The following is a 23,878-nucleotide window of genomic DNA, read 5'->3' on the forward strand; positions in this document are numbered from 1 at the left end:
TATCTTTACTAAAGCCTGTATCTCCTAATACCTTCCAGGGACGTGTTGTGCCACCTCTGCAGCCTGTGGTGATTGATGGGCAAGAACAATTCGTGGTGGAGGAAATTATTGATTCCAGGATTCGCAGGAATCGGCTCCAATATCTGATAAGATGGCAGGGATATCCCCCTGAGGAAGACTCTTGGGAACCTGTGGAAAACATCAATGCCCAACAGAAGATTTCTCATTTTCATCAGAGATTCCCTGAGAAACCAGGTCCAGGATCGTCCTGAGGCCACTTCTAAGGAGGGAGTAATGTCAGGACTCTGAACATTTTTTTCCTTCTGTGCATTACTGCCCTTTTCCAACATGGCATCTTTGGTCTCATGTGCACTTGTCTTCCTGCTATAAAACTTCACCCCAGCCTTCAGTCTGTGCTAGATTATTCTGCTTTGCATCCAGCTCCTGATTACTCCCTGGCCTTGCACCTGCACCTGCTCCTGTGAACCTGTGTTGGAGATCCTGCCACTCTGCACTGAGTTCCTGCTGCATACACCAGTGTTCAGTAATCCTCCTTCATCTGCTGCTCGTGTTACTTCCATCTGCATTTGCTGGACATGTAAGCTGTTTCTGCTCTGCAAAACCTGAGACTATTAACCAGGCCTCCCTGGTTGAGCTAAGATATGATTTGAACTGCCTAATAGCATATCTATCTGTGTCTTGACTAAGTCAAGGATCTATTCGTGTCAAGTTTCCTCAAGAATAACTGTGCTTCATAGACTTTCTGTTTGTTTGCATCTACCTCTGAAGTTTCCTATTGACTGCTAAGCTGCGCTTATTATTTGCACCAAGTGTTGTGGACTTGAGTTTCTCTCTGCACCTGCTTGAATCACCGTGTGATAATATAAATTTTACCACTTATAAAACTGTGTTCTGTTGTCTTGTTCCACGCAAAGAGTCTCCTGAATTATCCCCTATAATTATTACAGGTGCAGTCTATGAGAGGACAACTGCAAATGTGTTTGTTTTGTTTGTAATGATACAAGGTTCAGTTCTGCTGTAGTGAGCTAGTTATAATCAGGCACCGTCCATGTGAGGACAACTGCAAATGTGTTTTAATAAGAAAACACTACTTCTCCAGTACTCTGGAGGCAGATTCTCATGGTGATCTGTGTCCAGCCTATAGATCTTAACAGCTCATTGACATATAAGAAGCATGTGGGTTTCTCTCTAATCTCACTGCAGAGCTGTGTGCGATTATGTGAGGAACATGTCAGTCATTACATGTCTCATACTGGTAATGCATCTTTCATTTACAATAAGTTCTAGAGGCAGATTCCCGTGAAGATCTTTGTCTGGTCCATAGATCTTAACAGCTCTTTTGCATGAAAGAAAAATTTGGATTACTCCAGAATTCAGCATTCTATGACCTGCATGTCCATGTCAGCAGCTTAGAGGGGTTGATCCTACAGACAGATATCGTTTAAATGTAAAAAAAAATTGGGGGGGTATTTTGTACTCACAGAAAAATGACAGCCTTTTAATCCATTTACTCTTGTTTCAGAAAAAAGAGAAGGCATCTGTAATTAAGAAAAATAATGCCTATGCAGTTGCTGTAGCAAACTATGCTCCAAACATCACTAAGGATTCAGCCCTTCCAACAATATCAAAAAGTGCGACAGCAGATGCCAACAAAGCAAAACCACAGGAGGCAAAGAAAACATTCAACAGTGTTAGTAAAATTGACAGAATGTCTAGGATAGTCTTTCCACTCTTATTTGGTACATTTAACCTTGTATATTGGGCTACTTATTTGAACAGGGAACTTAACATGGAAGTGCTTGTCCTTTCAAAGTAGAATGGGCACTTTGTATGCTAGCAATGTCATGGCATTCTCAGACTGAGATAGATTGTTTTAGTATGTATGACGAATAACTTGTGAACTGACATGTACAGTATTCACCTCTTATCTAAAAAGAGGGGGGAGGGGGCTCTGTTAACTTGGCTGAGCTTTGAATAGATACGGTAACAGTCCTGACATAATAAAAAGAAAACAAAAACGCTTCTTTTTGACCGAAAAGTATTTTCACTTTGGATTGAGGTGTAATTGCAGTATATGAGAAAAGGCGGCTTGTTAACAGAGAACACATTTTACTGCGACAATTTTTTATTTTATTTTCGGGGTTCCTATTTTATTAACTACAATGTTAATCTTTTATATGATAATGCAATGTGCTTATGTATGAAAAGCCCTTCCTAATTCCGTATTTTAGGTGTGTACCATACATTTCACCGAAGTTATTAAAACTATGTTTTTATGTTAAATTATTAAGATTTTCATATTTTTCTTTACAACTAAAGGAAATGATTCCATTTCGGTAGCATTGTTTTGTTGTGGCATATAACAAGTTGATCAGGGAAATTTGTATGTCAGAAACATTGAAACCTTTGCTAAAATACGCTTGTGTAAATGCACTACATTTCTGTTCAGTCAACGGCCATTTAATTTTATTTTATATAAAATGTAATTTACATTATATTTGTAAAAGGTAGCATTATGTGACACGATGTAAGAAAATGTTTATAGCTAGATGTGTATTTATATTTTTGCACAATGCTATCTCTTTTTTTTTAATTATCATCCCAAAGTTGACCAATGGGCATTTTAACTGACATGTTTACATTAGTGTTTTCTCTTAGTAGAAATGATCCAAAAACTGAGGTTACAAAATAGGTTACATGCAGGTTGGCACATGTATGATGATGGGGAGGTTAAGCCAAGTTAAAGGGAACCTGTCACCTGAATTTGGCGGGCTCTGTTTACGGTCCGATGGGCAGTGTTTTCTGGGCTTTCATTCACCCCTTCCTTTCCCGCCGGCCGCAATACTGTCTTGAATTGGATTAGGTTGCCTCCATAGTACACGCGTGCGCAACGCAATCTTCCCTTGCGCATGCCCAGTATGCTTTGCCCAACTGTGGACAAAGCCAAAAAGCATTAGTGAGCATGCGCCGCTGCACTATGTCCTGGAACACAGCGAAATACTTCCAGGTCATAGTGTGGCGGCGCATGCGCACTAATGATTTTCGGCTTTGCCCGCAGTTGGGCAAAGCATACTGCGCGTGTGCAAGGCAAGATTGCATTGCGCACGCGTGTACTATGGAGGCAACCTAATCCAATTCCAGACAATATTGCGGCCGGCGGGAAAGGAAGGGGTGAATGAAAGCCCAGAAAACACCGCCCCTCGGACCGTAAACAGAGCCCGCCAAATTCAGGTGACAGAGTCCCTTTAAGACAAGACTAGTAATATGGTCTTTTATTAAAAGAGTGTAATCACCTTTTCAACCAATTCTTTTTTTGTCCCAAAAAATGCATCTAAAATATAAAAGAAATCAGCGCTGCCGTCTGCCACCATCAGCATAATAGCAGCAGAGACAGTTTACATATTTGTAACCAAGACAATGGCCCTGATTCATCAAGACCAGCAATATTCTCATTGGTATTGATAGGAGGCATGTTGGAGCCAGACGCTCTTGGTTCATTAAGAGGTGCACTCTTTTAATGAATAAGGAGTAGCTGACTAGTGGCATTCTCCTCTATGCGTCACGGTAGAAATCTTACTCCAGTTGAAGACTGGAGTAAGATTTATGGTCTAAGAAATGGCACTGCCAGTGATGAGAGAGTGTTCCCGTTACTCGAGATTTCCATTCATGCTTGGGTGTGCACGTAGATTATGTTTGTGTCGCCGCAGCTGCATGATTTGCGGCTGCTAGACAGCCTGAATACATGTGGGGATTCCGTAACAAACAGGCAATACCTGCATGTGTTCAGGTTGTCTAACAGCCGCAAACCATGTGGCTGAGGGGACACAATCTCCGAGCACGCCCAAGATACTCTGAGACCACTCGAGCATGCTTGGAAATCTTGAGTAACGAGCACACTCGCTCATCACTAGACATGGCTCATCATTACACAAGCTGTTCCGTGCCCCTCTCTCACCTCAGCTCTGCCCATTTTAGTAGAAGTTGGAGAAACTCCCGAAAGCTGAATAATTTTGTTCAAATACAAGTGAATTTTCAAAGAAACTTACGCCAGAATTCTGGCAAAATTGCTTTCACAAATCTGGGCCTATAGCTTTATTTATAATATTAGAAAAAAAGGAATAAATTCAATTTGGCTAAATTGAAGGGTAAGTTGAATGGGACACTTGCAGGTATGCATGCATTTGATCTATTCAAGTGAATTGATCTGGTGAATTATGCTTGTAGATTGTACACGTGTTCCAGCAAATTTGTGCCGAAATTACATCATAAGTGCCGCTCACCTTCCAATACTTCAACAACCACCCTTGAGAAGCAACAAATGGCTGTAAATGAATTTATTCTACTAATAACCTAATGTCAAAATTTCTAGAAAATGATTAGTTTTAATTAGCAGAACATTTTTTCTGTTTTGTGAATTTACAGTTTGCAAGGTAAAAGTGCCCTAATTGTTTCTTAATCGTTTCTTAATCTTTACATGACACGTGTAGCAGCATTTCACTACAAACAACCTTCACAACTTTTCACTATTTTCAGTAAAGGATTATAACTTTATCATGTGAAGCTAATATACGTTTATAGATAATAAATAAAGAGGAATACCAAGTGTAAACATTTTGTTATCGGAAACGAATGTCAATTAATTTTTTATTCGCAGCTCAACAATTTTCTTTGCATGCTAACATAATTAGAGGTCAAACATTAATCATCGAAAGACATTGCAAGGAACCATGTTTATCATATGGATTAGAATTAGTGATGAGCAAACATGGTCGGATAAGGTGTTATATGTGCATGTTCAAGAGTTAACTGAGTGACTTTGGTGTGCGTGAAAAATATGTTTTAGTCCCTGCGCCTGCTTGTCTAGCGTCTGATCGACAGCAGCAACACATTCAGGGATTGCTTGTTTGTTAGGCAATCCCTGCATGTATTGTGGCTGTTGAACAGACACTAGACAAGCAGGTGCAGGGGCGAAAACATATTATTAGAGCACGCCCAACTCACTCCATCAGCACCCAAGCATGCTCAGATAACACCTTATCCGGACACGTTCACTCATCACTAATTTGTATTTCTTGAATGGGGCTGTTTCCTTTCACACCACTTCTTCCCGATGGCAAGAAAAAGTAATCCATTTAACCTTCCTGGGTCGAGCGCTGTGTGTCCTCTGGTCTCTGTTCTTTGGCTGGAGTGTTAGCGTCATGTTGACAGCACTGCAACCAATCACTGAGCTCAGCAGCTTTACTGATTTAGTTCAGTGATGGCTGACATGTCCGCTGCAGTCAAACAAGAATTGGTTGATGCCACTGCTGCAGCCAAACAATGCAGAACAGGACAGTGGTAAATAAACAGCCCCGGAACTAGGGAGAGTAAATAAAGCTGAGCTTGTTTTTTTACACCTACAGTACAGACCAAAAGTTTGGACACAGATTCTCATTTAAAGATTTTTCTGTATTTTCATGACTATGAAAATTGTACATTCACACTGAAAACATCAAAACTATCAATTAATGTGGAATTATATACCTAACAAAAAAGTGTGAAACGACTGAAATTATGTCTTAAATTCTAGGTTCTTCAAAGTAGCCACCTTTTGCTTTGATGACTGCTTTGCACACTCTTGGCATTCTCTTGATGAGCTTCAAGAGGTAGTCACCAGGAATGGTCTTCCAACAATCTTGAAGGAGTTCACAGAGATGCTTAGCACTTTGTTGGCCCTTCTGCCTTCACTCTGTGGTCCAGCTCACCCTAAACCATCTCGATTGGGTTCAGGTCTGGTGACTGTGGAGGCCAGGTCATCAGGCGTAGCACCCCATCACTCTCCTTCTTGGTTAAATAGCCCTTACACAGACTGGAGGTGTGTTTGGGGTCATTTTCCTGTTGAAAAATAACTGATGGTCCAACTAAACGCAAACCAGATGGAATAGCATGCCGCTGCAAGATGCTGTGGTAGCCATGCTGGTTCAGTATACCTTCAATTTTGAATAAATCCCCAACAGTGTCACCAGGAAAGCACCCACACACCATCACACCTCCCCTTCCATGCTTCATGGTGGGAACCTGGCATGTAGAGTCCATCCATTCACTTTTTCTGCGTCATACAAAGACACGGTGGTTGGAACCAAAGATCTCAAATTTGGACTCATCAGACCAAAGCACAGATTTCCACTGGTCTAATGTCCATTCCTTGTATTCTTTAGCCCATACAAGTCTCTTCTGCTTGTTGCCTGTCATTAGCAGTGGTTTCCTAGCAGCTATTTTACCATGAAGGCCTGCTGCACAAAGTCTCCTCTTAACAGTTGTTGTAGAGATGTGTCTGCTGCTAGAACTCTGTGTGGCATTGACCTGGTATCTTATCTGAGCTGCTATTAACCTGCGATTTCTGAGGCTGGTGACTCAGATAAACTTATCCTCAGAAGCTGAGGTGACTCTTGGTCTTCCTTTCCTGGGGCGGTCCTCAGGTGAGCCAGTTTCTTTGAAGCACTTGATGGTTTTTGCCACTGCACTTGGGGACACTTTCAAAGTTTTCCCAATTTTTCGGACTGACTGACCTTCATTTCTTAAAGTAATGATGTCCACTTATTTTTCTTTACTTAGCTGCTCTTTTCTTGCCATAATACAAATTCTAACAGTCTATTCAGTAGGACTATCAGCTGTGTATCCACCAGACTTCTGCACAACACAACCGATGGTCCCAACCCCATTTATAAGGCAAGAAATCCCACTTATTAAACCTGACAGGGCACACCTGTGAAGTGAAAACAATTCCCGGTGACTTCCTCTTGAAGCTCATCAAGAGAATGCCAAGAGTGTGCAAAGCGGTCATCAAAGCAAAAGGTGGCTACTTTGAAGAACCTAGAATATAAGACATAATTTCAGTTGTTTCACACTTTTTTGTTAAAGGGAACCTGTCACCCCGTTTTTTCCATATGAGATAAAAATACCGTTAAATAGGGCCTGAGCTGTGTGTTGCAATAGTGTATTTTGTGTACCCTGATTCCCCACCTATGCTGCCGAAATACTTTACCAAAGTCGCCGTTTTCACCTGTCAATCAGGCTGGTCTGGTCAAATGGGCGTGGTGACATCGCTGTTTCTTCCCCCAGATCTTGCTTATTTTTCCGTTGGTGGCGTAGTGGTTTGCGCATGCCCAACTGCCGAATCCACTGCACAGGTGAGGAAAAAGAGCACGATCTGCGCTATTCCCCTGGTGATCGATGGGGGCGGCCAACTTCCTGAGGTTGCGAGTGCGCAGATGGAGAGCTCTGCTGCCCGGGGCTTCAGGAAAATGGCCGCGAGATGCCGTGCATGCGCAGATGGAGATCGCGGCCGCCGGAAAAATAAGCAAGATCTGGGGGAAGAAACAGCGATGTCACCACGCCCATTTGACCAGACCAGCCTGATTGACAGGCGAAAACGGCGACTTTGGTAACGTATTTTGGCAGCATAGGTGGGGAATCAGGGTACACAAAATACACTATTGTAATGAACAGCTCAGGCCCTAATTAACGGTATTTTTATCTCATACGGAAAAAACGGGGTGACAGGTTCCCTTTAAGTATATAATTCCACATGTGTTAATTCATAGTTTTGATGCCTTCAGTGTGAATGCACAATTTTCATAGTCATGAAAATACAGAAAAATCTTTAAAGAGAAGGTGTGTCCAAACTTTTGGTCTGTACTGTATGTGCAGAAGTTTTATGAAAGCAGGAAACCCATATAATGCAAATATAATGTTAAAAATATACAAACAAAAAAATGTACAAATAAAAGATATACTGGAGCAAGCAACATTTTTAAAGGAGTTGTCCACTTATTGGGCATCCCTTTTTCATTCCCCATTAAAATAAAAAAGCTTATACACACCTCTCGTGCCAGTAACATTCCAGCGGTGAAGGTGGGGACAGTGATGTCAGTGGTGACTCATGTGAGCCCTGGGAATGCAAGTGCAAGATTTTATTATTTTAACTGGGCTAAATATGAGAAATGAGAAGTGGTCAACCTAGTAGTAGAAAACCCTTTAAGTAAGAGCTTAAATTTTAGTTTTAAAGTTTACACTTTTTATAACATATTTGAAATTGGCTTGTGTGCATTGCATCTGTCATTTTTTATTTTATTTTTTTATTTCAAAGCAACATTATACATGTTTTTATTGTTTGTTATATTTGGATATCATTGATTTACAATTATTATTAAAAGTATTGCTGCAGTTGGACCTTTTCAACAGCTGATAAGTAGTAGTAGCTGTTTAGAAGGTGAATAGTTTCAGTCACGATTGTGCCCTAAAGACAAATGAGACTTGTATGGTGTTCTCCCAACTCTCCTCTGACAGATAATCTCAGAGGGAAGAAGGATCTGGCTCCTCTAACTTCTAATGGCTGATCCTTTTGTTTTCTGGGAGATAAGTCACTGCCAGAGGAGTCGTAAAGAACATTAGTCACAAAAGATCTCTGTCAGCAATGATTAGTATTATGCATAATGTGTCATAGTTGCAGAACTCTAAACAGATTTTGGATTAGGGCAGGGGAACTTTAAGTTACTCTTCAGTTGTCAAGTAAAGTTGTTTTTTTTCACCTGTGGTTTTGATTGTGTTTTTGCCATTGTTTTAAATACAATCATTTTTAATATTAGTGTTGATTTTCAGGCAAAAAAAGGACATGATGTGAAGCAGAGCACTTTATCCATATGATAAAAATATAACTAAATATAAATATGTATATTTTCATATTGTAATTGAAAGTAGAACACCTACAATAAATCTGGATCTTCCATTGAGGTGTGTGCAATATAACATACATAGTTACTGGCAAGCAATAATACCATATCATATACATACTCACTACATACACTGAAAGGGAACCTGCCATGAAAAATAACGCTATAAGCCTGCAGATACAGGGTTAATCTGCATGTTAATAGATTACTAACACCGTGCGGCGCCTGCACTGAGATCTCCACTGCCTTGAGGAAACTAACTTTATTCCCACCGGCAGCATTCAGGGCTTAGTCATAGGCACTTTTTAATCACTACTCTGTGCATAGAGAGGGATTACTGTAATCGCACCCCCGGCACTGAGTGGCAGCCGGCTCTAATGCTGAGCCTGCTGTCAGTCAATGCTGGGTGTGCAGTTTCACAGTGCAGTGACTGAAACCATGGCGGTGTCACCTGCATGACTGAAACAGCGAACCTGCCACGAGGAATAAAAGTTAATTTCCACCCAGCAGCAGGGCTTTCTGTGTGGATGTAGCACGGTGTCAAAACGCTATTACCCTGGCGTTAAACCCCATATCTGCAGGTTTATAATGTCATGAATGGTTCCCTTTAGGTGAATAAGTATAATGTGGACTATATTCTGCAACATGTAATGATTTCTGCTCATAATTACATTTTTTAAAAGATCGTTAAAAAATGTTTACTTCTCTACTTCCATTTGCATTCATGGGAATGAGAGTGGATGACTCCAAATTTAACACAAGAAATGTAAATTATGTTGTAGCACTATTAATATTGCTATAAATATATGTAAAAAGTACCATATACTGTATATATATATATATAAAAACAACTATCTGTAAATATTCCAAATATGATAAATGTTACTTTAACTTGATATTTGCTTTTTGAAAGGGCTGTTTGCATAGTACTTGGCCATTTTTTCTTGTAATTAAGACTAACTTACTAGAATTTTACATCTCAATGCTAAATTAGTAGCACAGTATATTATACCTTTTCAACATTTTTTTTCTCTTTTTCTTCTTTATGAAATGTTATCAAGTGAAGAATATGTATCTATGAAGGACACATTATTCACCTTCTCCCATATAAGTACTGTAACTGTGACTGATGATGCATTGGTGTATTCTAGAGATCTGGCTGTGTGGTGGTGACTGTTAGGCACAACACTAAAAAGAAATGTTTAGTAATGGTCTTGTCTGAGTTTCCTTACTTTTATGTGGATCACACAGGGATAGCTCTCAGTACATACAAACAAGAAAACTGAAAACTATGTTTTTAACGAAAAACTGGGTTCCAGCTAATATTGGATGGCCATGACATGAAATAACAAGATGAGCAGTCATGTAAATGGCACTCCGTTGTTTTAGGTGCACAAGTAGGTTTCTACCCCAAGATCAAGCAATAGAGAAACAATGGTGCATTTTATTAAATTACAGTATTACTATTGTAACAATCCAAAGCAAATCATGATGTTTCAGCCTTATAAAATTAGGCTTTCAAAATTAGACTTTCATTGGAAGATGGATTGTAATGGTAGAAAATACAAGAGATAGGAAGCACTAGCACTCTAGCTTATCAACACTAGTGTGCAGCTAGATTGCCAGTGCTTAGAATATTTTCAATTCTCTACCATTACAATCCATCTTCTGATGAAGGTCTAATTGTATAAGACCAAAATGTCACAATTTGCTTTGGATTGTTTCTACACTAAAAATTTAGTTATTTGCTTTCATGCTGGCTGCTAGGCTTTCTCTATTGCATGAAACAGCAAAACGTCAAGTCAAAGTTTAATTTAGTTATTTTTGGCAACTGAGAAAAAAACAGTGTTTTAATTTAATGTCTTCTAAAAGATTTACTGTATCTTTCAGACTATTAGAACTACAGTATTAGAATTTTTTTAACAAGAAAAACTCTTGTTAAAAATTGTGTACATCTTATAGTCTGGAGGCATTTTTTTTCCCCATCACAGAGCGAGCTGCCCTCTCTCCTATCTAACACTGATCTGTGTGATTGGTGCAGAGAAGGAGAGCAAGCCACCAGGACCTGAACAGAATCTGCACGAGCTGAGCAGCTGAATAACCTTCTGTCATATTATTTCAATATTAATTCAAGGACCTTTCAGGTCATGTTACTGATCAGAGGACCTGAAATATCCTTAAGTTAATTGTGTAGGAGGCCCTTCAGCTGCTCAGCTCATGCAGCCTCTGGAACACATAACAATTTAATCACTGAGAGCAGACCATGTAGGTTAATTTATACTTCTATGCTCAAGTATTTGGCTCTAAGAGTCACACTCACACAGTAAATACATTTTGGAAATATCCATCCTATATTTTCTGTGGAATCCCTATTAAAAATTGTTATACAGAACCGTAGATTCCTGCCACAGAGTTGCAATTGCTGCTAGCCCACTTCCATATTCTGTGTGTGTCTATACATGCATGTAGTGTGCATGTAGTAGAGCTTTGTGAGTCTATATATGCATTTGTAGCAGAGCTGTGGTGTCTGTAAATGCATATGAACAAGAGCTGTGTGTGCCTGTATATGTATATGTAGCAGAGCTTTGTGTGTCTATAAATACATAAGTAGCAGAGCTGTGTGTCTCTATATATGCATACATAGCAGAGCTGTGTGTCTATATGTGCATGTAGCAGAGCTGTGTCTGTAAATGCATGTGAAGCAGAGCTGTGTGTGCCTGTATATGTATATGTAGCAGAGCTTTGTGTGTCTATAAATACATATGTAGCAGAGCTGTGTGTCTCTATATATGCATACATAGCAGAGCTGTGTGTCTATATGTGCATGTAGCAGAGCTGTGTGTCTGTAAATGCATATGAAGCAGAGCTGTGTGTGCCTGTATATGTATATGTAGCAGAGCTTTGTGTGTCTATAAATACATATGTAGCAGAGCTGTGTGTCTCTATATATGCATACATAGCAGAGCTGTGTGTCTATATGTGCATGTAGCAGAGCTGTGTGTCTGTAAATGCATATGAAGCAGAGCTGTGTGTGTCTGTATATGTATATGTAGCAGAGCTTTGTGTGTCTATAAATACATATGTAGCAGAGCTGTGTGTCTCTATATGCATACGTAGCAGAGCTGTTTGTCTCTATATATTCATACGTAGCAGAGCTGTGTGTCTATATGTGCATGTAGCAGAGCTGTGTGTGTCTGTAAATGCATATGAAGCAGAGCTGTGTGTGTCTGTATATGTAGCAGAGCTTTGTGTGTCTATAAATACATATGAAGCAGAGCTGTGTGTGTCTGTATATGTATATGTAGCAGAGCTTTGTGTGTCTATAAATACATATGTAGCAGAGCTGTGTGTCTCTATATATGCATAGAATACGTGTGTCTATATGTGCATGTAGCAGAGCTGTGTGTGTTTGTGTATGTGCACATGTTGCCGAGCTGTGTGTGTGTATAATAGACACTGCAGAGAGACACTAAAAATAGATTCATAACCTCCCTATTCTACCCTAGTACATTAAAATTAGTGATAATGACCCCTCCACTAAACACCACCAGCGAAGTTTTAATTGTTTAAAATGTTTTTCCTAGTTTCTGCTGTCTAAATATGGGGTGCATCTTATAGTCCGAAAGACATTTTACATAAAGATAAGTATAACACCCTGAGGTCTCCTAAGACTGTATCCAACCATTTTTATCCTTTTTAATACTAATACTGTCTTAGTCATGTCAAACTGACCTAACAAATGGATGCTAACTCAATAGTAACCAACAGCCCATTTACTAACACAGTGGAGAGACAGACTTTTTCTTATTTGTTTAAAATAAAAAAATGGTCCAAATATTATCGTTCTTAATTATTTGTGATCGTGCAGACTGTTCAGTGCAGAACACTGACTCAAACAGAGAGTGTCACTGTTAAGCACAGCATCATTTACTGCAACTGAGACAAGTGATGTGCTGTAAATTCCACACAATGCCTTCGTCTTTCTCCCTACTAGACATGAGAGAATATCGTTGGGTCCCTCCTTATTCGGCTCGCTAACAGAGTTTACCGAATAGCTGCAGCGGGAACCCAGATACCTGGATTGCTCCCGATAATCAGGTGTCCGGCACCACAGTTGCATGTGCTGCGGATGTGTGACAGTCACAACATATGCATGGAGACCCTGTGTGTTGTGACTGTCACACAGCCACGACACAGGCAGCTGGGTGCTGGACACCTGATTATTGGGAGCGCTCCAGATATCCGAGTTCCCACAGCAGCTATTCGGTAAGTTCTATTAGCGAGCCGAATAAGTAGGGAGCCGACGATATTCGCTCATGTCTACTCCCTACCAATACACTTGAAGGTGGCAAAGGAGGCCAGTTGTGGCCTTTGTTTTGGAATTGTACTGCATGGATGACTGTTGTCAATGGTGGTGGTGTTTTTACTGCAGCCAGCAGCTTGAACATTCTTAGCCATGGTATGGATTTTTTTCTCTTACAGTACCACGTTCATTTCTATTGCCATTGACACTTTTTATATTACCATACATTTTGTTTAACACTGTAATTAATTTTTAACAGTCTTTTCAACTCCAATTATTCAAACTTTGCCAAAAATTATATAACAAGAAATGCTAGTTATGTAAATACAGGAACAGGAAGCAAAATGTGGTAGCAGGCTGCATTATATTTGTGGCTTGTAGTTGTAAAAATTGGAGTAGTCAAACAAGTATGCAAATACAGACATGCTCAGATAAATGACTAAATGTTATACTTTCTTCTAATTTTTTTTCAACAAAATTCAACTCCCTTCCCAAAAGTCATGTGATAAAAAATACTATGTATGTACACAATCAAAAAGCTAGTACCTGCAGCAGAGCACCATATTGGTGTGTCATGTATGGATGTAAAATTTGACTAGTAAAACAGATACGCTAAAAAAAAATTGTTTTCCCCATGCACACTTTGTGGTGTAAACAGTTGAAGTTAAATGCCTGAATTGGGGGGAATTGTTTTAAAAAACAATTATTCCATTTCACAAAAATAATTGAAAAAGAAATGGAAAAACTGAGTACAGTCTAGTATGACAGGCAAGCACATTATAGAACAATGACCCAAAATTGGCCACTGCTTTTCCTGCATCGGCTTTTGAATGTTTGTGATTACTACCAAGCATTTACATTATCATGGTTCAGAATGCCAACCAAACCATCAGAATTTCGTCTTTTGAAAGTGCAAAGTTTAATGTTTCTCTTTAAATCAAATATTCTACATAAAAAAAAATATTTGTCTTCCAGTTACTTTTTTTGTAGAGCAAATGCGCAAAACACCCTTATATACCAAATAACATTATTAATGTACAAATAACACCAATATCTAATGATATTTGGATTGCAATACTTGAGTTAGGTCATATAAAAGAAGAACTCATATATTTAAAAATATGTCTTCATTATATTGTTTAAGAGTTTAGAAAAGTTTACACTATTTGGTGTTTAATTCATTTTTTTACTTACTAGAATGTCCAATTTAATTAAAGTTCATGACTAGGAATCAGAAAATGCATTTCAAACACATGCTGCAGAGATTTACTAATATTTAGCTTACCTGCGATCATTAAGAACAATAACATTTGACACATTTAAGATTCACTTCGGTAACTCTTAAATAATAATTTGTAACTTGATTGCCCAATTGTATGCCATGGTCTCATTTTTACTAATGATAAAATTAATTTAAGTGATGGGGAGACAAAGATTTATTTTAGATCTTACAAACTTGAAAATTCATAAAATTAAAAGTATCACAAATGTAATTAATACTATAATTCATATCCTTATAGGAAAAATCTTTGTTCGCCTTGGTTAAAAGTTCACTTCTCTATCTTGTTCATCATGTTGAAAAAAAATCTGCTTACCTGTGAGATGAAACCATGTCTAAAAATCCAGACAGTGATGAATACATATTCACCTTTTGGAGTTCTTATTCCTAGACTACTGTTTTCTCTATAGAAGCAGACATTGTAAAATTATATGTCTCTACCGCTAAAAATGGTAGCCTAGCATACAGAGCAGAAGGCTGTCTAGTTAAGATCAACTTGCTTCATAGACTAAGCGGATCCGTGCTTTAACAGAAAAATTCTCTAATACTAAAATTCTGAAAAAAATCATGCAATATAATTGTTGCTTTTTCTTTGTTTAACTGGAAGTATGATTTAAGGTACCACCCCAGTGATTTTCTTAGTCACCCCTTTGTTAGAAATCACGTATGTGTCTTGAAGCTAGCAATATATTTACCAGTTGCCATCTTCTTCCAGTTTCAGTGGTGATCTGGTCCACTCTGGCACAGTGTGACTACCTCCATCACCTGCCAGATCACTGTGTGGATCGGCATTTACTCTCTTAATGTAAGTCTATGAGATTCAGAACAAGGCACTCTGGCCTCATTCTAAGGCTGGGGTTACCCTAGCACAGAATACGGACGAGTGCTATGCGAGGAAACATCACGTAGCACTCGGACCAGTGTTAATCTATAGAGCAGATCGCATCTGCCATTATTTTCTTATGCTTAATAGGCATGTGAGAATGATCACAGCATGCTGCAATTATCACTGACACTCGGCCAAGTCTCGGTTCACTCACACCCATATAAGTCTATGGGTGTGAGTGACACAGCGCACATCACTCGGATATCATCTGAGTGTGATGCGATATACTCCGATGCCGGCAATGGAGGAAATGGAGAAATTATTTTTTCCGCCTCCTCTGCAGCTGTGCGAGAGGCTCAGACCACAGTAGCATGGCAGGAGCCTAGGGTCATTAGCATATGGCATCCAATATGAGAGCATTGGATGCCATATGCTACTGTGACCCCGGCCTTAGTCTCTTACACTTGCATTGAGAAAACTCAAAAAGTGACCACCTTTGCTTCACACAGCCACCGCTCTAGGATCTGACCGGAAACTGAGAGAAGACAGAGACCGATGAGTATATTACAACGTTCCTAACACTTATGCACGTGATCTCTAACAAAGGGAAAAAAATCAGCCCAATTATGCAAAGACAGTTTGGTTAAACTCTGTCAGAGTTTGATTCGAGTGTCATCTTACTGCGTTCTGATATTCTCACAAGAAAGAATCATATCACAGGTGCGAAGAAGAGAGAGAAATTAATTTTTCCATTCTGGAAAACCTCTTTTAAGAGATTCTCCCTACTAAACCATTCCTTCTTGGAATAGAATAACTTGGTAAAGGCAAGTAACTACTGTAACTAAGCTAACTTTTATTATTTAAATTAACTTCTGGTCTTCTTGCACACTTAAGTTGTCAGTCCCCATTGAGGGGGTGGGCAAGTTAGGTAAACATTTACTTTGGTGTAGATTGATAGTGCCATTGCTGTGTAATCTCAGAGCTAAGAACAGCTAGTACAATATTAAAGAGGGAGTTCTAAGGTGGGATATAATTAGGTTTGTCAAGGCCAAATGGAATAGAGTAAGGTGAATTAGATGAAGTGGGTCTTTCACTGTGAATCACTTTTATCACTCATCCTAGTGCACAGAGATAAAAAAGAACAAAATCTAGGTGCTCACTGTCACTTTCCACAAGGAGAAATGTTACCCCCTATATTGCAGTCTGGAGCCTCTCACCTAGCCAAATCAGATCCCATACTTGCGCTCATGAGGGGCAACACCCCAATACATTTTTCTGCAAATAGAGATTCTGGCTTGGCTTTTATCCCAAGTCATATTAGAAGGCTTATTGAAGGGTCAATATTGACTTTTAAGATTGCTGCTTCCAAAAGGTGGCGCTAGAGTTCAAGTCCGCTTCCTCTCTGAAGAGACAACTTACACACTGTAGTGTAGCAAATGCAATGAGTGGAATTCATGGTTTGCATTATAGGCTTAGTGAAAGAACTGTCAGTAGAAAAAGATTAATTTTTGTTTGTTTTCTTTTACAAGGGAGGCCATTATAAATTATATTCTGTATCCTATAAATAGAACAATATAGTGTATTCTGAAATAAAGTACGTCATATTGGAAGTTAATAGAAAAAATATCCATATAAATGAACATAAAACATCTAGCAAAAGAGTGAAAGGCAACTTAAGAATCACAATGTGAAGCAGAAGAGGCCAGCTAACGCTGATCTTGTAAGTATAAGCTATATTAGACTTACTACATACAAGTAGAGAGTTAGTACTGAGTCCATGGAGCAAATGGTTTGTTGTTTTAGAATTTTAAAAAAATATTCTTGTATCTGCAAACTATTTCCCATGTAGTTCTAAAAGGTATTTATCACTGCAGGTACAAAAACATAAAATTCATAACTAAATGATCCTGCGCTGTCCTTTGACATCTAAAACTGATATTTTTATATGAGTTTGAATTAGCTTCATATAAATTACATAAATAAATCCTTGTGAAAAAAACACTAGTGTGAATGTGCTGAGTCTGATGTTTTGAAAGTCAGTCAGTAGTTAATTTGCTGCTCTTACTTTGTCATATTGGCAATACATTCTAATAATTTGTTGGGACACATAACAATAATAACAATTTACTTAATAGCAATTGATTCTGAAAAATACTTCACTTTTTCCTTTGACTAGACTTGCAACATTGCTTTGCAGAAGCTAATGGGTACAAAGTGCTTGATGTTGACAGCCATGTACTGTGCAATACAATATATACAGTATAACACAAAAGTGAGTACATCCCTTGTGCTTTTATTATATATTTTATTATATTTTTTCATGGTGCAACACTGAAGATATGAAACATCGATACAATGTAAAGTAGTCAGTGTCCAGCTCGTATGACAGTGTAAAATTTGATCTGCCCTTTTATTACCTCAACACACAGCTATTAATGTCTAAACTACTGGCAACAAAAGTGAGTAAACTCCTAAGTGACAATGGCCAAATTGTTCCCAAAGTGTCGATATTTTGTGTGGCCACCATTATTTTCAGCCACTGCCTTAACTCTCTTGTGAGTGGAGTTCACTAGAGGTTCACAGGTTGCCACTAGAATCCTCTGCCACTCCTCCATGACTACATCACAGAGACCTTGTGGTCCTCCACCTTCCGCTTGAGGATGCTCCACAGATGTTCAATAGTGTTAGGTTTAGACACATGATTGACCAGTCCAGCACCTTTACCCTTAGTTTCTTTAGCAAGGTAGTGGACATTATGGAAGTGTGCTTGGGGTTGCTTTCATGTTGGAATACTGCCCTGTATCCTAGTTTCCAAAGGAAGGTAATCATGGTCTGCTTTATTTATTTGTATGTCACAGTACATGTTAGCATTCATGTTTCCTCCAGTGACCTGTAACTTCCCGCAGCTGGCAGCACTCATACAGCCCCAAACCATGACAATCTCCCCACAATGCTTGACTGTAGGCAAGACACACTTAACTTTGTACTCTTCACCTGGCTGCCTCATCAGGCAACTGGACATGGTTCCAGTAAGTCATGTCTTAAGTATGCTCATCTTCAGCAAAATGTTGTGCATCATCTTTAGAAGAAGCTTCCTTCTGAGATGACAGCCATGCAGACCAATTTAATGCAGTGTGTGGCACATGGTCTAAGCACTGACAGTCTAAGCCCCTCCCACACCCTGTAACCTCTTCAGCAATGCTGGAAGCACTCATACACATACTTTGAAATGACAACCTCTGGATATGATGCTGGGCATGTGCACTCAACTTCTTTGGTTGACCATGGTAAGGCGAGTTTTAAGTGGACCTGTCTTGTTAAACCACCGTATGGTCTTGGCCACGGTACTGCAGCTCAGTTTCAGAGTCTTGGCAATCTTCTTATCTTCATCTTTATGTAGAGCAACAATCACTTTTTTCAGATCCTCAGAGAGTTATTTGTCATGAGGTGCCATGTTGAACTTCTAGTGCCAAGTATGAGAGAGTGTGAGATCGCTAACACCAAATTTAACACACCTGCTCCTCATTCACACCTGAGACCTTGTAACACTAAAGGGTCACATGTCACTCGGAAGGGAAAATGACTAATTTGGCACAAGTTGGCCATTTTCACTTGGTTTTGTTACTAGTGGTTTAGACAATAATGGCTGTGTGGAGGAGTTATTTAGAGTGTACACCAAATTTACACTGCTATACAAGCTGTACAATGATTATTTTGCATTATATCAAAGTGCCATATTTTCAGAATTGCTCCAGGATAAAATATGATAACATACTTCCAAAAAAGTTTGGGCGGTGTGCTCACTTTTGTGATATACCATATACAGTATATATATATATATATATATATATATATATATATATATATATATATATATATACACCTATATATTTGTATATATATAAATTTAAATATATAGAAGAATACACAAACTGTAAATGGATATTGTTATGAAATATATGTATTTTACAAATATATAGTAGAAGGTACATTTTAATAGAGAAGTGTATTACAAGATTAAATAAAGGGAATCTGTTACACCTCCTGACTGCTCCCAATTACTACTATACTACTATAGCAGTATGCATGGGGATTTCGTTAATTTGGTAAAACATTTTATATACTTGCTAATATGGCAGTGTGTGAAAAATGTAGTTTAAGTGGTTTGCATTGCATATGCTAATAAGGCAGGACTAGTCCGCTAAGGTTTCTCTTTACCTATGGAATTTTTGCCTTTGTTGTGCTAGGCATGGCTTCATGGTTATGACTGGCATACTGCATACATTCCTTGTATATGATGCCATTCATGCCCACAAAGAAGTGATTCAGAAGCTTTAAGCAGGGACTAGTCCTGCCCATTAGAAAAAATGACACTGCATGATTAAAATAAATTCTTCAAATATTACATTTTTGGTAAGCACATAAAATGTAGCAAAGAAATCCAGCTCACCACATGTAGCCCCATACTAGTCCGGAGCACGGAAGGCGTCTCTGCCAAGGACCAACAACAATGAAAAAATGAAGAATAATTGAGCTGCATGGATGTAAAATTTTCAGTTATTGGTAAGTTTATAAAATCTTGATAACATACGCAGAATAATTCATGTTTGATACACTGAAGCGTTTCTGGTGCATAAAGGTCCGTGAAGCTGGATCACCTTTATCTCATCTATACACATAAAATACCTTACCAGATTAAATAAATTTGAACCCAGACTGATAAATTGCAGTTAGGAGATCTGACAAGTTCCCTATAAAGTTTATTATATGTAATGAAATACAAAAAAACATGAAACAGCTCTATCCAATGCTCTATAAGATGTCATAATGTTGTTTTGGTTGATATTTTAACATTCCTGTACCTTTCTTCCCTAGTCACTTTACTGAACTAGTCATTGGAAATTTTTTTTTCTTATACACCAATCCTGTATATATTTAAACCAAACCATGTAAACGGTAAATGGAATGTTACAAAAACAAGATACTCTAATTATTGCCCTTAGTTATAAAGGCTTGTATTCTATATTAAGTTCTTGTGTAAGGTGCATGTTTTATGTCTAATTAATGATCTGAGAACACAATAAAAAATGCCAAAAAAAACAACGAACCTGCTATTTGAGACAAACAAGCAAGTGTGTACAACAGTTGTTAAATATTAGTGTGTAAATGTTCTTTATAATTAATGAGAACCCAAAGTATCATTGACATTTAAGGTTCCTGATCAAATGTTCTTCATTTTTACATATCTAATTATGGAAATAAAAGAAATGGACATATTCTGTAATTTGTGACCTTGTTCAAAGAAACTTTAACACAAGTGATAAACTGTTTTATTGTATCACCTTTGCTTGCTATTTCAAATTACAGTATTTGCTTAATATTCTCTTTTTGTATTTCTTATTAAAGTTAATTTAACTATAATGCATTGTGTTTTCTTGTCTGTTATAAGGTCATTGAGAAGTATAAACATTCATTTAATCGAAAAAGACAATAACTCCATTGTATATCACTACAATTTAAGCCTAGGCTTTTAACCCATTAAGGACCGAGCCACTTTGTCGGTTAATGACCGGGCCTCGTTTTTTAAATCTGACCACTGTCACTTTATGTGGTAATAACTCTTGATCCCACTGATTCTGAGATTGTTTTCTTGTGACAAGCTGTTCTTCATAATAGTGGTAAAATTTGTCCGTTATGGCTTGAGTTTATTTGTGAAAATATCAGAAATTGGATGAACATTTTGAAAATTTCTCAAAATTATAATTTTTATGCCCTTAAACCAGAGAGTTATGTCACACAAAGTAGTTAAAAATAATATTTACCACGTGTCTACTTTACATCAGCACAATTTTTTAAGCAATTTTTTGTTAAGACTCTGGAAGGGTTAAAATTTGGTCAGCAATTTCTCATTTTTCCAACAAAATTTACAAAACCATTTTGTAGGGACAACAGAGGTAAAAACAAGATAATCTTACAGATATGATACCTTTTGGCTAACAAAAATAAAATAAGTTATGTTACAAAGCAAGCTTTTAAGACTTCTTAAGTCCCTTCTTCAGGCATGGTGTAACAAAGTTTCTAAAGAAACACAAATATGTGCACAAAAAAGAGAGGCATGGTATTAAAAAATGAACATTTAAATAAACAAACAATTGGAGCTCAGACAATGAATCCTTAATAGGATTAGATTAGTGGTGTGAACATCCAAGATCAGAGGTCTGGTACCCTCAATGTCTTTGGAGCAGATTCCTTAAGGTACCTTCACATTTAGCGACGCTGCAGCGATCTAGACAACGATGCCGATCGCTGCAGCAGTTGTGTGGTTGCTGGAGAGCTGTCACACAGACAGCTCTCCAGCGACCAACGAAGCCGAAGTCCCCGGGTAACCAGGGTAAACATCGGGTTACTAAGCGCAGGGCCGCGCTTAGTAACCCGATGTTTACCCTGGTTACCAGTGTAAATGTAAAAAAAACAAACACTACATACTTACATTCCGGTGTCTGCCGCGTTCCCCGGTGTTCTGCTTCCCTGCACTGTAAGCGCCGACCCTAAAGCAGAGCGGTGACGGCCGGCCGGCGCTGACACAGTGCAGGGAAGCAGAACGCCGGGGAACGCGGCAGACACCGGAATGTAAGTATGTAGTGTTTGGGTTTTTTTTCATTTACACTGGTAACCAGGGTAAATATCGGGTTACTAAGCACGGCACTGAGCTTAGTAACCCGATGTTTACCCTGGTTGCCAGTGAAGACATCGCTGAATCGGTGTCACACACGCCGACTCAGCGATGTCTGCGGGAGATCCAGCGACTAAATAAGGTGCTGGCCTTCTAGCTCCGACCAACGATGTCACAGCAGGATCCTGATCCCTGCTGCATGTCAAACACAATGATATCGCTATCCAGGACGCTGCAACGTCACGGATCGCTAGCGATATCATTGTTAAGTTGTTCAGTGTGAATGTACCTTTAGATTCTGTAGTTAGTCATAAATCCAGACAGATTTAGTCATGCGTGGATGGAATCAAAGACTCTAATAATATGATAACTTTCACATTGTTTATGTTGCGGTCCGGACCATAGACCATAGAAATGTTTGGCCACCAGTAAAAAATTTTTTGCAGTAATTGTGTGACGATGAGAGCTCATCCTTGCTCTCAGTTTATGTCCTGTTTCTTCCGCATACAGACTCCAATAGGACATATAGTGCACATAATTAAGCACACCACATTGTAAGAGGAACATGTGAATGTCCCAGGAATCGTATAGTCCTACTATGAAAGGTTTTGTTCTGATGACCCTTCCATGAAGATTCTATTTGTGAACATGTCTCTGAACAGTAGAACAATGTACCACAACACCAGAGTCTGCTAAATCTTTCTGAAGGTCTTCTGCAGTCAATCAAAAGGATTTGATTTGCCTCTCTAGGAATACTACAAGCAGCTGTCACTGAAATTTTGCTTGGTCGTCCAGACCTTATCTTGACCTCCACTGTTCCTGTTAACTGCCATTTATTAATTACATTTCTAATTTATCTGAGCCCACAAATCTCCAATGGAGCTCAAACTTTTGTATCGGCCCATTTTCCTTTTCCTTTTTGTAATTTTTTTTAACTTTTAGAGATCATTTCATCTTCAACTTGCTTAACTGTTCACAATAACAATATTTTGACTAGGGGGTGCTCAAATGTTTGCATGCCACTCTATATGTTTATCTTTATGTCCCCCTTGCATCTAGTCACATCCCAATCACTGGACTAAACATTATTTTCATGAATAAATATTTAGAATTGAGAGTCCTCAGTGGTTGATACCTTTTAATGGCTAACTGAAAAGATGGTAACAAATTGTAAGCTTTCGAGACTACACAGGTCTCTTCATCAGGCAAAGACTAAAAGAAATTGTGAAGAATCACATATTTTTGCACAACATAGCACAGAAAAAAAAGGAAAAAACTATGGATAAGACAGGTGACATGAAGCAGAATTACCATGTGTGATAAACAGTTATGTCCATAAATATTGGGCCCATATCATCACAACAGAACCAACCCCAATCAGAGGACAATAAAACATTCCTTATCTAAGAACTGGCCCAATATTTATGGACATAACTGTTTATCACTCATGGTAATTCTGCTTCATGTCACCTATCTTTTCCATGGTTTTTACTTTTTTTTTCTTTTTTTTCCTGTGCTATGTTGAGCATAAATATGTGATTCTTCAAAATTTGTATTAGTCTATGCCTGATGAAGAGACCTGTGCAGTCTCGAAAGCTTACAATTTGTTACCATCTTTTCAGTTAGCCATTAAAAGGTATCAACCACTGAGGACTCTCAATTCTAAATATTTTTCTATCTACTGGCTAACACGGTACCAAGATATATATCTTTCCTGTATCATGAATAAAAAAAGCAATTAAACAATTCAATCATATTCAGAGCAGAAAGACAATTATGTTCAGCTAATATAACATGCATTGATTGTTAGTTCTAATATACATGTATTTTTATGTCAAATCAATTAGTTCAATGAAGTAAAATTGAAAAATCAAAACTAATGCAAAACCTTATATACAAAAAGAGTCAGCAATATATTGTGCACCCAGATGGTCATACAAAATATGTTACTAAATGTTTTCAGGACTGCCAGCAATTTTATTTCTTTTTTTTCTTGGTAACATATTTAAAAATCATCGCCAGGCAATCACTTTTACAGCCACATTGGAAAATCATAATGAATAAT

At 38.3% G+C, this 23,878-nt stretch overlaps 1 protein-coding gene across 3 annotated transcripts in view; it reads left to right on the forward strand.

Moving 5' to 3' along the window:
• The window catches only part of GABRA2 (gamma-aminobutyric acid type A receptor subunit alpha2), a 291,356-nt gene extending 288,015 nt beyond the window's left edge, over positions 1-3,341 (forward strand). For 2 of the 3 annotated variants that reach the window (XR_013220060.1, XR_013220061.1), the window contains exons 10-11: positions 1,544-2,755; positions 3,237-3,341. Coding sequence is in view for 1 of the 3 variants with exons in the window: in XM_077279822.1 (XP_077135937.1) it covers positions 1,544-1,837 (294 nt within the window). In the remaining 2 variants the exon portion in view is untranslated. Of the gene's footprint in view, positions 1-1,543; positions 2,955-3,236 lie in introns of those variants that run through there. The other variant, XM_077279822.1, reaches the window with a different exon arrangement.
• The last annotated feature ends 20,537 nt before the right edge of the window (positions 3,342-23,878 follow it).

The sequence above is a fragment of the Ranitomeya variabilis genome, chromosome 1 (genome assembly GCF_051348905.1).
Source record: "Ranitomeya variabilis isolate aRanVar5 chromosome 1, aRanVar5.hap1, whole genome shotgun sequence".
Classification (NCBI taxonomy): Eukaryota; Metazoa; Chordata; class Amphibia; order Anura; family Dendrobatidae; genus Ranitomeya; species Ranitomeya variabilis.